This window comes from Malus domestica, chromosome 06, assembly GCF_042453785.1.
Source record: "Malus domestica chromosome 06, GDT2T_hap1".
NCBI lineage: Eukaryota > Viridiplantae > Streptophyta > Magnoliopsida > Rosales > Rosaceae > Malus > Malus domestica.
The window spans coordinates 24,000,887-24,013,154 of record NC_091666.1 but is presented as its reverse complement, the minus strand read 5'-3'; the positions used below and the strand labels follow the sequence as shown (position 1 = coordinate 24,013,154).

The 12,268-nt window shown below is 38.5% G+C and overlaps 1 protein-coding gene across 2 annotated transcripts; it reads left to right on the top strand.

Annotated features, from left to right (window-relative positions):
* Nucleotides 1-9,324: 9,324 nt before the first annotated feature.
* Nucleotides 9,325-12,155, top strand: LOC103400667 (bidirectional sugar transporter SWEET4-like). 2 transcript variants are annotated; one of them, XM_008339335.4, is made up of 5 exons: nucleotides 9,325-9,634; nucleotides 9,855-9,891; nucleotides 10,499-10,880; nucleotides 11,290-11,409; nucleotides 11,696-12,155. In XM_008339335.4, exons 1-5 carry the CDS (start codon nucleotides 9,592-9,594, stop codon nucleotides 11,897-11,899), a joined length of 786 nt encoding a protein of 261 aa, XP_008337557.3. In that variant the 5' UTR covers nucleotides 9,325-9,591; the 3' UTR covers nucleotides 11,900-12,155. The 2 variants fall into 2 exon arrangements, with proteins under 2 accessions (XP_008337557.3, XP_070680105.1); XM_070824004.1 differs by having other exon boundaries at nucleotides 9,342-9,634; nucleotides 11,659-11,799.
* The last annotated feature ends 113 nt before the right edge of the window (nucleotides 12,156-12,268 follow it).

Here is a 12,268-nt window from a genome sequence, read left to right as displayed (position 1 = left end):
TCCATTAGTAAGGATGATAAGACAAACGAATATATATATATATATATATATATATATGCATGCAGCTCTCGGGACAGATGACATGCAAACAAATATACATATATATGCATGCAGCTCTCGGGACAGATGAGGGGGCAAACAAATATATGTACATATATGCATGCAAACAAATATATATATATACGTATACGCATGCAAACAAATATACATATATATGCATGCAGCTCTCGGGACAGATGGCATGCAAACAAATATACATATATATATATATATATATATGCATACAGCTCCCGGGACGGACAAAGGTATATATATATACATATACGTGCAGCTGACGAACAAACAAACAAGACACCAATCTAAGGATCAGACCTTTTATCCATTCTTTTCGAAATGATTCAGAGATCAAACAGGTCAGGTCGCCGGGTTCTGACATACCCGGCAGTTCATCCGTGCGAAGCCATATCTCCGCTGCATGGCGAATCAGTTCAGGGTCTCGAGTCGGGCCGCGAGCACGGCTCTCGATGTCCTGCCTCTCGCGTCAGTCGGCGCCTCCGTTGAGGTCAAGGAGCACGTGGAATGGATGGCCAGGCAAGCACGAAAGGCGGGGTACGAAGTCGACCCGGATGATATTCGTGTCGTAGAAGCGGTAAAGCCTGTTTTGGCCGAGTTAGAGAAAGGAGTTGCTCCGGGCAAGGTGGATTCGGAAGTTGGGTTCGAGAATTCGAGCCAGAAAAAAAAAGAGGATGGAAATGAAGGACGATATTTTTATTTGAGGCTCGCCGCGCCGAGCTCCGGTTCAAATCCGCAAAGGGGAAAGGATTGAATGCCTGCCTGGAAGCCTTACAGGAAGGCTCATTTATACACACCCAAAACAGACCAACACTACAGTGCACATGCCGCCGAATGATGATATTCACATGCAGCAATCTTTTGTTAAAGATGGAGAGACTTTAAACGCCCATACCTACCTGCCAGGAGACAGCATATTTGGGGAGAAAGCAAAGGACATACAGCTTTAGCTGTATGTTTCAGATCGAATAAATCACCACGTAGGGCACTTCCTGCTGAAGGGCCGTGATAAATTAAGAAAGAATTTAGAAAGGCCCTTGGTAGAGTTAATTTGTAGCTTCTTTGTTGCATCTTGGACTGGGGTTGTGAAGTACCACGGACCACGGCCCAGCAGGCCGCCTAAGCAGGTCTTTATGGCCAATCATACTTCCATGATTGATTTCATCACCTTGGAACAAATGACAGCATTTGCTGTAATTAAGCAAAAGCATCCTGGACGGGTTGGATTGTTGCAAAGCACTATTCTGGAGAGCATAGGGTGCATTTGGTTCAATCGTTCAGAGGCAAAGGAGCGGGAAATTGTAACAAAGAAATCAAGGGACCGTGTGCTGGGGGTAGACAATAACCCTCTCCTTATATTTCCCGAAGGAACGGATGTAAACAATCACTACACTGTTACGTTTAAGAAGGGTGCATTTGAGCTTGGCTGCTCAGTTTGCCCCGTCGCAATCAAAGTACAACAAAATTTTCGTCGATACTTTGTGAGAAAAAAAAAAAAAAAAAGAAAAAAAAAAAAAAAAGAAAAAAGAAAAAAAGTATATAGACATTTAGAGAAATAAAGTTCATTTATTAAACGTTTTGATAAATTGCAAATATACATAAGTCAAAATAAACAAACGAGAGAATGAGAGCCTTCACAAAGGTTGCTCAGGCGGAGCTTCAGCGGTCGGCGGAGCCACAGAAGGAAGAGGTATCGGAAGTTGATCATTCGGAGCTTCATTACGCGGTGTAGCCCCAGAAGACGAAGGCAAATGTTGCTGGAACAAACCCACAAACCTCCGATGATCAAGTAAAATCTGACCATCAGATTCCTGCATCTGGTCGATTTTCCTCTTCATGTTGGTGGCATAGTTGTGTGCGAGCTTGTGCAGCTGTTTATTCTCATGCTTGAGCCCTCTGATCTCCTGTTTGAGACTCATTACTTCAGCCGCCAACGATTCAACTTGACGGGTTCGAGCAAATAGGCGTTGGGCCATGTTGGACACAGAACCCGCACACTGCACACTGAGAGCCAGAGAATCCTTAACAGCCAACTCATCAGACCGTTTGGAAAGTAGTCTGTTATCTCTGGGAGTGACAAGGTTCCGGGCCACCACCGCAGCAGTCATATCATTCTTCACCACCGAATCCCCAACGGTAAGAGGACCAGTAGGGGATATGAATGATGGGCGCCATATGTTGTCTGGAGAAGGCGGGACTGCCTCTTCACCAAGATTCAAGTCAAAACGACGGTCGGAAGGTCCAGACATTTTTAAAGTGTTGAAGAAATAAGAGATCGGACAAATCAAGATCTTAGAAGTGCAAGAAGGGAGTTTTCACAAGTGAAAATTCAAGTGTGCTTTGAAACGAACTGCATGCCTCTATAAAAATCAGCGCTCGACGGGATTTCAGAACTCGAAGAGGCGCGCTCAGAATTCAAAGAGGCCATTCAAAAATCGAAGAGGCAAGCTCAGAAATCGGAGAAGCATCTTGCTTTTCCAGACGCGTCGCACCCATCACACGCAAACTCAGCTTTGCGGAAATCACGGGTAATTTGTCGAAGCGCCAATCCCAGATATCGAAGAGGCGCCAGTCATTTTCAGCCGCGTCATCACCTGTCATATGCGCACTCAACTTTGCGCAAATCGCGGGCAATTTGTCGAAGATTTTCAGTGAAGGAGAAAGCACGTGAAAGTTTACTGTTCAATCACGCGTTAGTTGCCGACACAAGTGAAAGAATAGTACCTCTACAGGTATTAAGGGACCTCCTATAACTGTCCACCTTCACCTTCCATAGCAAGGCAAACATACAGAGTCTTTCTTCATTTCCAAATATGCTTTCTCAACGAAGTCTTTCGAGTCATTCAGTGTTCCTTATTCCTTGGGGTACCTCGGCAAACAAATGACACCAAAGCAAAAGTATCTCATATCACTAGGGTAGAAAGCAAGAGTATCTCATATCATGCGTTCTCCCTGTCCTTTCCTTTGTCCTTGTTCTTACTTACAAAGACAAGGATAAAGAAAACAATATGCCGGAACCTCCACTCAAACTCGGGTAAGGAACCGACTGCTTGAAACCCTTCCCTGGTTGCCTACCTGGCACTGCTCTCAAGTACCCCCCCTCCCATTGCTGCTGTACTTTCAAAGAAGTTGCCACATCTGCCCAGAGAACAGATAAGGCAAGTAAAAAAGATACCTTGAAGCATGTGGAGACAACGTGCGGAAGGAACAAGCAGAGAAGAATGCGGTCTGCACAGTCAACTCAGCAGAAGGAGTCCGAACTGAGGAACTCGAGAAGCTGCCATATCTGCCTGAAGAAACAAGCAGAGAAGAATGCAACATGAACAGTCAACTCAGCAGAAAAAGTCTGAGACGAAGAACTCGAGAAGATGCCACCTCTGTCTGAGGAACAGATAAAGGAAATGAAGATGATACCTTGAAGCATGTGGAGACAAGGGCAACCAAGCACGTGCTGATTCATCCGCTACTTCTTCAAAAGCAAGAGTATCTCATATCATCAAAGTTGCAATCACTCTGACGGTGAATTCGTTTTGACCCTCAAATTCTTGGGTCGGCTTACTAGGCGTTGTGGGCTGCACGTGCCGATTCACCAACCTTGAATCGAATCCTTAAAGATCAAGTCACCAACTGGAAGAATAATCCATCAATCTTGAAGATCATACCGTTGACCAAACTGCTCAGGTGTGAATTGGAAAGATTGAGCAAAGCAACAAGTCGTCACCTTCACCTCGTGCCTGCTTGCCATATGTTCGAGTCAACCTTCAAGAATCAAGCCTCAACGGCCCTTGAAGAAGTTTCCAACCAAATTCAAGATCAAGCCTCGACGGCCCTTGAGGAAATCACAAGTCCGATTCAAGATCAAGTGTCTACCACCCTTGAATCAAAACCTAGTTCAAGAATAAGCTGTGGAAAATCAACAATTGGAGGAATCCAGAAAATCCTCCAACCCAGTTCAAGATCAAAGCTGTGGAAAGTCAACAAGCGCAACAAAATACGTGCCGATTCACCCACTACCAAAGCCAAAGATCATCTACCACATGAAGCTCCTTGTGGTCCAATTTCAACCTTCAAGATCAAGCCTCGACGGCCCTTGAAGAAATTTCAAACAAAGTTCAAGAACAAGCCTCAACGGCCCTTGAAGAAATCTCAAGCCCAATTCAAGATCAAGCCTCAACGGCCCTTGAAGAAATCTCCAGCCCAATTCAAGATCAAGCCTCGACGGCCCTTGGATCGACATCTACAGTAGGGGACTTCAAAACGCATCTCCTACACGTGACAAACACATGTATACGACGCGCCTTGAAGTGGGGGCATTTGTAGACATCGAAATTTCGGTAAATAAATGTTGACCGATAAATTAAAGTGTCAACGCTCATGTATTACATAAATTTTACACGTAGCATGCAACTCAACGAAAATTGAAATGAGTTGGAAAAATCGTCAAATAGGACACGTGTCAACACCTGGCAGAAACAACTTATTTCATCTGGAATATTATATTCAAAACTAGGCCTTGGAAAATTCTATAAATAGAAGGCTAATTCATTCATTTAAGGAGAACCAATTCATATTACACCTTGAAGCTCTGAAGCTCTGAAACTCCGAAGCTTTCAAGCATCCAGGTTCCCGAAGAATCAAGAAAGCCTTCTTCGTTCTTCGTTCATCGTTCTTCCAAGATCAAGCCCCGACGGCCCTTGGATCAACAATCATCCACCTTCAAGCCCAAGCCTCAACGGCCCCTTGAAGAAAACGTTCATCGTTTATCAACTGTTCATCCTCAAGGATCAAGCCCCAACGGCCCCTTTGGATCGACAACATCTCGGAAATCCGTTCATCACTGTTCTTCGAGATCAAGCCCAAAAGCCCTCGAAGATCCGTTCAAGCCCAAAAGCTCTCGAAGATCCGTTCGTCACTGTTCTTCGAGTTCAAGCCCAAAAGCCCTCGGAAATCCGTTCATCACTGTTCTTCGAGATCAAGCCCAAAAGCCCTCGAAGATCCGTTCAAGCCCAAAAGCTCTCGAAGATCCGTTCGTCACTGTTCTTCGAGTTCAAGCCCAAAAGCCCTCGGAAATCCGTTCATCACTGTTCTTCAAGATCAAGCCCAAAAGCCCTTGAAGATCCGTCAATCACCATTCTTCAAGATCAAGCCCAAAAGCCCTTGAAGATCCGTTCATCCTCGTTCATCCAAGATCAAGCCTCGACGGCCCTTGGATCAATCGCACATCCCACAAATCAACACCTTACGGAGATCGAATCAGAGGATCAAATTAGAGAGAGATTGTAACCCAAAATCAAAAATACAAATATTTGTTTGTGCGCGTTCGTTCTTGTCTCTTTCGTTTCAGGAATTTTCCGTGTTCACAGTATTTCAAAATACAACTCTTAAATATTGATGTCAAAAATTATTGGTCACTTTAATATCAAATTATATATTCACACTCACGTCCACATTTCAATTTTTCTTTCCAAACCAAAATTGATGCATTAACTAATTTATAATCGTTGACCTTGTTAATTGGCTTTCATCATGTATAGCCTACTTTGTCCTTCTAATAACATCCCTCTCTTTGAGGCTTATGCCGTTTTTCATATTATGTATTTATTTTTTCTTTCCTACAAATGTCACCTAGTTGAAAAGAATCTTACCGTTCTTTCCTCTCTTAATCTTTGTGTTCTTTCAAATGCTATTATAATTTTCTCTTCTTACATGCTAAATGAAAGAATCAAATTGTTCACCCGATCTAACTATTGTGAGTTGCAAAGTTCATAGGTTGTTGTATCCTGAAAGGTAGGACGCCATAACTTGTTATACCAAGACATTGTCTCCAAGGGGTGGAATCTACTCTTAAGGACAGTGACTTACATGCCTTAACCTAAAATCATATTCTCTTCAAGCATCGTTAATGTTGGAGATCGATATATTCGCTACAAAAGATAAGTATTTCATTACATTAGTTTTATCCATTGTAATATGGCTAAATATCCAAAATGGTCCTTGAGATTTGCATAATCAATAGAAATGGTACCTGAGATTCAAAATCAATAAAAATGGTCCCTGAGATTGTCTATCATCCATGATTTTGGTCATTCCGTTAAAAACTCTTTGGGCAATTTTCAAAGCTTCGTAACTCAATCGATTATTAACCAATTCGACCCATAATATATCAAAATGAAGATAGAAAAGTGTAGAACTAGATTATACTATTTGGAAGCCCAATCGTTGCCGGAGATGGCCAGAAAATAGCCTGAAATGTGACTGGTTCGCAGGAAAACAGGAAAACTCGCCGGAAACTGGATAAATTTTAAACGTTCATAACTTCTTCAATACTCAACGAAATTGAGTGATTCAAAAACGAAAATCATACTTCTCGTTGAGATGAAGATAATGGTAAATTTATCAATGGCTAAATCACTGTGTTTTGGCCAGAAAACGGCTCGAAAGTGGCTAACTCGAAAATGGTTAGCCATTTTCGAGCCGTTTTACGGGAAAACCAAGACGAGTTAGCTATCGATAAAGGTACCATTATCTTTATCTCATCGAGAAGTATGATTTTCATTTTTTAATCACTCAATTTCATTGAGTATTGAAGAAGTTATGAACGTTTAAATTATACCCAGTTTCTGGCGAGTTTTCCAGTTTTCCTGCGAACCAGTCACATTTCAGGCTATTTTCCAGTCATCTCTGGCAACCATTGGGCTTCCAAATAGGTATAATCTTGTTCTATACTTTCCTATCTTCATTTTGATATATTATGGGTCGAATTTGGTTAATAATCGATTGAGTTACAAAGTTTTGAAAATTGCCCAAAGAGTTTTCAACGGAATGACTAAAATCATGAATGGTGGACAGTCTCATGGACCATTTCTATTGATTTTGAATCTCAAAGACCATTTCTATTGATTATGCAAATCTCAGAGACCCTTTTAGATATTTAGCCTTGTAATATTTCAATGTGAAATATTATTTACTAATATTTATCTTATGTGATTTGTTTATAGGGAGAAGTAGCATTCTCTCACCAAACATTTCCAACACACGTTACCAACGTGTTGAGTCCATTCTCAATATAAGAAGTTAGACTACTTGCTAGGTTGGTATTGATGTACTTTAAAAAAAAAAATTTGATTCTGTTGTGCTGTGAGAAAAAACAACTGTAAAATAAAGTTGTTGAGTGTTTAATATATTTTTTTTTTTACAGAAGTGCTTTTAATAAAAAAAAAAGTAATGTCTGAGTGTTTGGTAAACTTTTATATAAATTACTTTGAATATGTTAAATGACTAAAAAGGATATGGTATTTAATGTGATATAATAATTGTCAAGGACAATAATGTGGGGCAAAGATTGTAATTTTGTAAAAACATGTGGGGTTATACTTGCTATTTGAAAATTTCATTAAAAGATCATTGATTACCCTACTTCTGCTTTTCTACTTTCATTGACAACAATTAAAAAAATAATAATTTTTTTTTGTTTTACCAAACACATTTAACGTTCTAGATTTTTTAATAAGTTTTTTTTTTTTTTTTTAAACACCACAATCCCAAACCATGTTGACAAATAACTCTATGGTGAAACCTCAATTTTTTTTTTTTTCAATATATGACTATAGAAATATGAAGGCTAAATTGTAGCAAATGTTCCTAATCTAAGAGTTTAGTTTTCTTCCCTTAACTCTACTAATAGTTTCTCCTATCATCGAACTATGTCTTTTGTTGCATTAGTAGTCATTTTTGTTAACTCCGTCAACTTTTTCATTAAGTATAAAATGGGAATTTTATCCAAAAATAAGAAAATAAAGTTTTTAAAGAGAAAAACTTGGTTCCTCAAGGATTGAGGAGGAATTCCTTATTAAAATATCTCATGACCTATTCACTGAACTTCGTGCTTATAATCGTAACTCCTAAAGGATTAACTAAATGATATTAGTTTTAATTGATTTTTTGCAAATATGATCTTTACATAGTGGTTTATAATATGAACAAATCTAATAATAAGTACGAAATTCTATGCATAGACCACGAAATATTGTAAGAAGGAACTCCTCCTTAACCTTAAGGAAGATCTTCTTTTTTTAAGTAAATTGAATTTTTTTTTTTGGTATGAAAAGACCACTATACCCTTACATTTGATGGAAAAGAAGATAAATTTGACGAAAGGACCACAAGAAAATATAAGATGAAAAGATTGAATCCCAATAGTCTTAGTACATTGAGCTTTAGTGGTGGAGCGAGAATGCTTTGTGAGAGAGGGTCTTTCATATATGTATTGAGAAAAAATTTCGAATTCATTACACAAAACTGAAAGACCCTTTAAATTAAAAAAAGAGAATAAAAAGAAGTGTATACTTCAAGTAAGTGGGAGGTAGAGAGCAGGGTAATCACTAAAAAAAATGAAATTATAGGAAGAAAATACAAAGAAATCTGGTTTTAATCGTTTGATAGAAAAAGTACTGCAAGGTGGAGGGCTGCAAATAATAGTTGATTATGTTGCTTTAGAAATAACATTAAAGTCAATTTTAAAACTCCATCCTTGATTTTCACTAAACCACAAAGACAAAACAAACAAAACTGTTAGAAAAATATAAGATACGACGTCGTTCGACTCAACTTCTTCACAAGGACAATTCATCTTCTTCCTCACATCTCACAATTCTACAACTGCAAACTTAAGGCCGCTAGAAATTTCTTACACAATGATTAGAATAAGCACGGAACCACTCTGGTCCCTTAGTGGCTCTGCCATGTGATTATTATGATCCTAGGTAACAAAGCCAAACTCAAATTTACTTCTAATTGAGAATGCATCTTATCCGAATGTATCTGCATAAAAAAGTAAGATTAGACTTAACGGTAAGTTAACGAGCACTAAAATGAAAGAAATTAGATGATTTTCTATGAACTCAAATAGAAGAAATGCACCATTGAAAAAATAATTGATTTGGCTAGGCAAGAGTTGAATTAAGTGGAAAGTGGACAGCAATTCTCGATGTGGCTATAAATCTATCCAAAAAAAATAAATAAAAACATGGCGAAAAATAGATATCATCAGTCACTTTCTTAAGTCCTGTAACGTTTGTTAGCTGGGAGAGAGAGTCTTTTAACCTTCTTAGGGTTTTGAGAATCTTGAGGGTAGGTAGTGCCAAAGGGCTTTCTCTCTCATCCAGTCATCCTTTGGATGAATGACATTATTCTCCCGATCCATCATTTCATGTGAACTCTTTTACATGTGTTGCCCTATAAGTTGCACCGCCCAGTGCATGCCATGCAATGCGAGTGATTTAACGACTAATGCTCTCTCTCTCTCTCTCTCTCTCTCTCTCTCTCTCTCTGTTAATTTGCAAGTTACAGTCCAACCCATCAAAACTATACAAGACAACCCTCACCGACTTTGCTCCTCCTCATTTCCTTCTTGCTATTAATATCTCATTCTTTTAATTTCTTTTCCTTAATTATCTCTGCAATTTCTTCTCCTTCTTCTTCTTCTTCAGCTAGCTACGTTAATTAGCACGACTCAGAACCATGGTTTCTGCAGATGCTATTCGAACTGCAGTCGGTATCATCGGTGAGTTAGAGATTATATAATTTGGGTTGTATTACACATCATTGTTATTTAATGCTTTAATTAGCATATTTGAACTTAAACAAGGGAGATTTATACTTTCTGGTTCTTGTTAGAATGAAGCAATTAATTTTTGAACTTGTTTTCTTTCAGTTTCATGTGTATAGATTGCTTTATTTTTTGAGACTCAAACTTGTTGTGAACGCTTTTTGCTTATTTTCAGGAAACGTCATCTCACTCATTTTGTTCCTCTCACCAGTGTAAGCATGGGTTTTTCCCCATTTCTTGAATTCAAGGCACAATGATTATGATATGCTTTTCTGAAAAAAAAGAAAAAGAAAAAAAAAGACTATATATAAACAATTTTACAGGTATCAAAATTTGTTTAATTGTACAAAAATTGTCGGTAAAAAAATGCATGACATATGAAATTATCTTATGTTTTTCTCAAGGCGGAAAGTAACCATTTAATATAGATGGTAATTTACAGTATTTAGTGGATTGTCGATATTTTGTTGATAAATTATTAATATTGTGACGATAAGTAATACTAAGCATATACCACCAGTAAATTGATACACAACACCAAACAATAACTGCCTTTTAAGAAAAATGGTATGACACTATTATCTTATTAGAAAGAAGAACTACCGAGTATTAATCAAAAGTACCTAAATCTCTCATTTGCTATAAGAAATTAGGAAGGGAATTTACTGATAATTATCCAACTTAAAGGAGGGTGTTGCCCTAATTAATTTGGACCTCCACCTAATACTTCTTTCCATATTTTTCCTTATTTGAAGGTGGCAACTTTTTGTTTTGGCACACAAGGAGTTAATAATATCCATATTTCCATTTAACTTGCAGGCAAACTTTTGTTCGAATTTGGAAAAAAGGGTCAGTGGAGCAATACTCACCAGTCCCATACCTTGCAACCCTATTTAACTGCATGGCATGGGCCCTGTACGGGTTGCCTGTGGTGCACCCCAACAGTCTTCTGGTGGTGACCATCAATGGTTCTGCAATTTTCATTGAGCTTTCCTACATCATCCTCTTCCTCATCTACTCATCTGACAAGAAGCAGAGGCTCAAAGTGCTTCTCGTGCTGCTTTTGGAGCTCGTTTTCATGGCTCTTCTGGCATTTCTTGTTATCAAATTGGCTCACACACACAAAAAGAGGTCACTGATTGTTGGCCTAGTTTGCATTCTAGGTAACATCATGATGTATGCTTCACCTCTATCTGTCATGGTAAGTTGGTAACTACCCTCCTAATCGTATTTATTTTTCTTTTCATTTAAGGTCGTGATTATTGGTCGGTATATATTCGAACTAATTTACAGCAGCTGGTATATTGTCGACGTTTATAGTTGAAATTTCAATAAATTAATCAACTAGATATACCGATTGACAATGTTCTAAAGCATTGTAAACTAGTATCTAATACCAAACAAATTTTACTTTTAGTTTCTCGTTTTACCATGTGGGCCAGTATCAGTACTAACTTACGGTGCTTGTATATTGTCGATATCTAGTTTATTATCAATACACTAATATATCGACAATGCTCTACATAATGTAAATTAGTATCTGATACCAAATTATTGTTTTCCCCTCAATTTTATCATATGCTAATCTATGGTGTTTTGGTGCATGACAGAAATTGGTGATTACAACAAAAAGTGTGGAATACATGCCGTTTTTCCTCTCACTCTTTTCCTTTTTCAATAGCATTGCCTGGTTCACATATGCTCTCATCCGTTTTGACATCTTCTTGACTGTAACGATCTCAAACTCAAAACTTTACTTATAATAATCCTTCATCTAAGTTAATTAATCTGTCGTTTGAACATAAAACTGAACGCATAAATAATTAATAAACACATTTAGTGTCGACAGATGTAGGTTAGCCAATTGATCATGACCATGTTCTCACTTTCTTGTAGTTTGAATCCCTCTTACCGTAATTAGAATATCTTTTTGTTAAACCAAAGAAAGGAACGTAGTTCTCATATGCACATGTTTGTAGATCAAATTAAAATGGCATGCGGTGTGCTCACTTTCAGATTCCGAATGGGCTGGGCTTACTTTTTGGATCAGCTCAGCTGCTTCTCTATGCCACATACTACAAGAACACTAAAAGACTGATGGCAGAAAGAAAATCCAGACAATTGAGTTTGACAGAGGTGGTTTCCGACAGAGATGAACCCAAAAAGATAAGCCGCACTAATCACAACGGCCGTGCTCCCTCTCAGAACAACGGGGCATGATCAACCGCACCTTTGAAGTCTCTGCCGGTCGATAAGTCGGACGAGCAGGGTCCCCGTCAAAGATCTACAAGTTTTTTTTGAACAAACGAAAGAGCTACAATTTTATTTCATAACACATGCATTAAGAGTCTCGTATGTAACTCTGTGGCATGATTGAACATTATACTTATGCCATACGAAGTAGTGGATCTCATAATTGTACTGCAACTATTTCAATTGATCAATGATCAAGGCACAAGCCCTGTATGGAAAGCAATTTGTTTTGCGACTGTATTTGTATGCATACTTTATTATACAGGCAATATTTGCAGTGGGGGAATCGAACACCTGATCTCGCGTGCAGGGATAAATACGTTGTACCACTTGGGC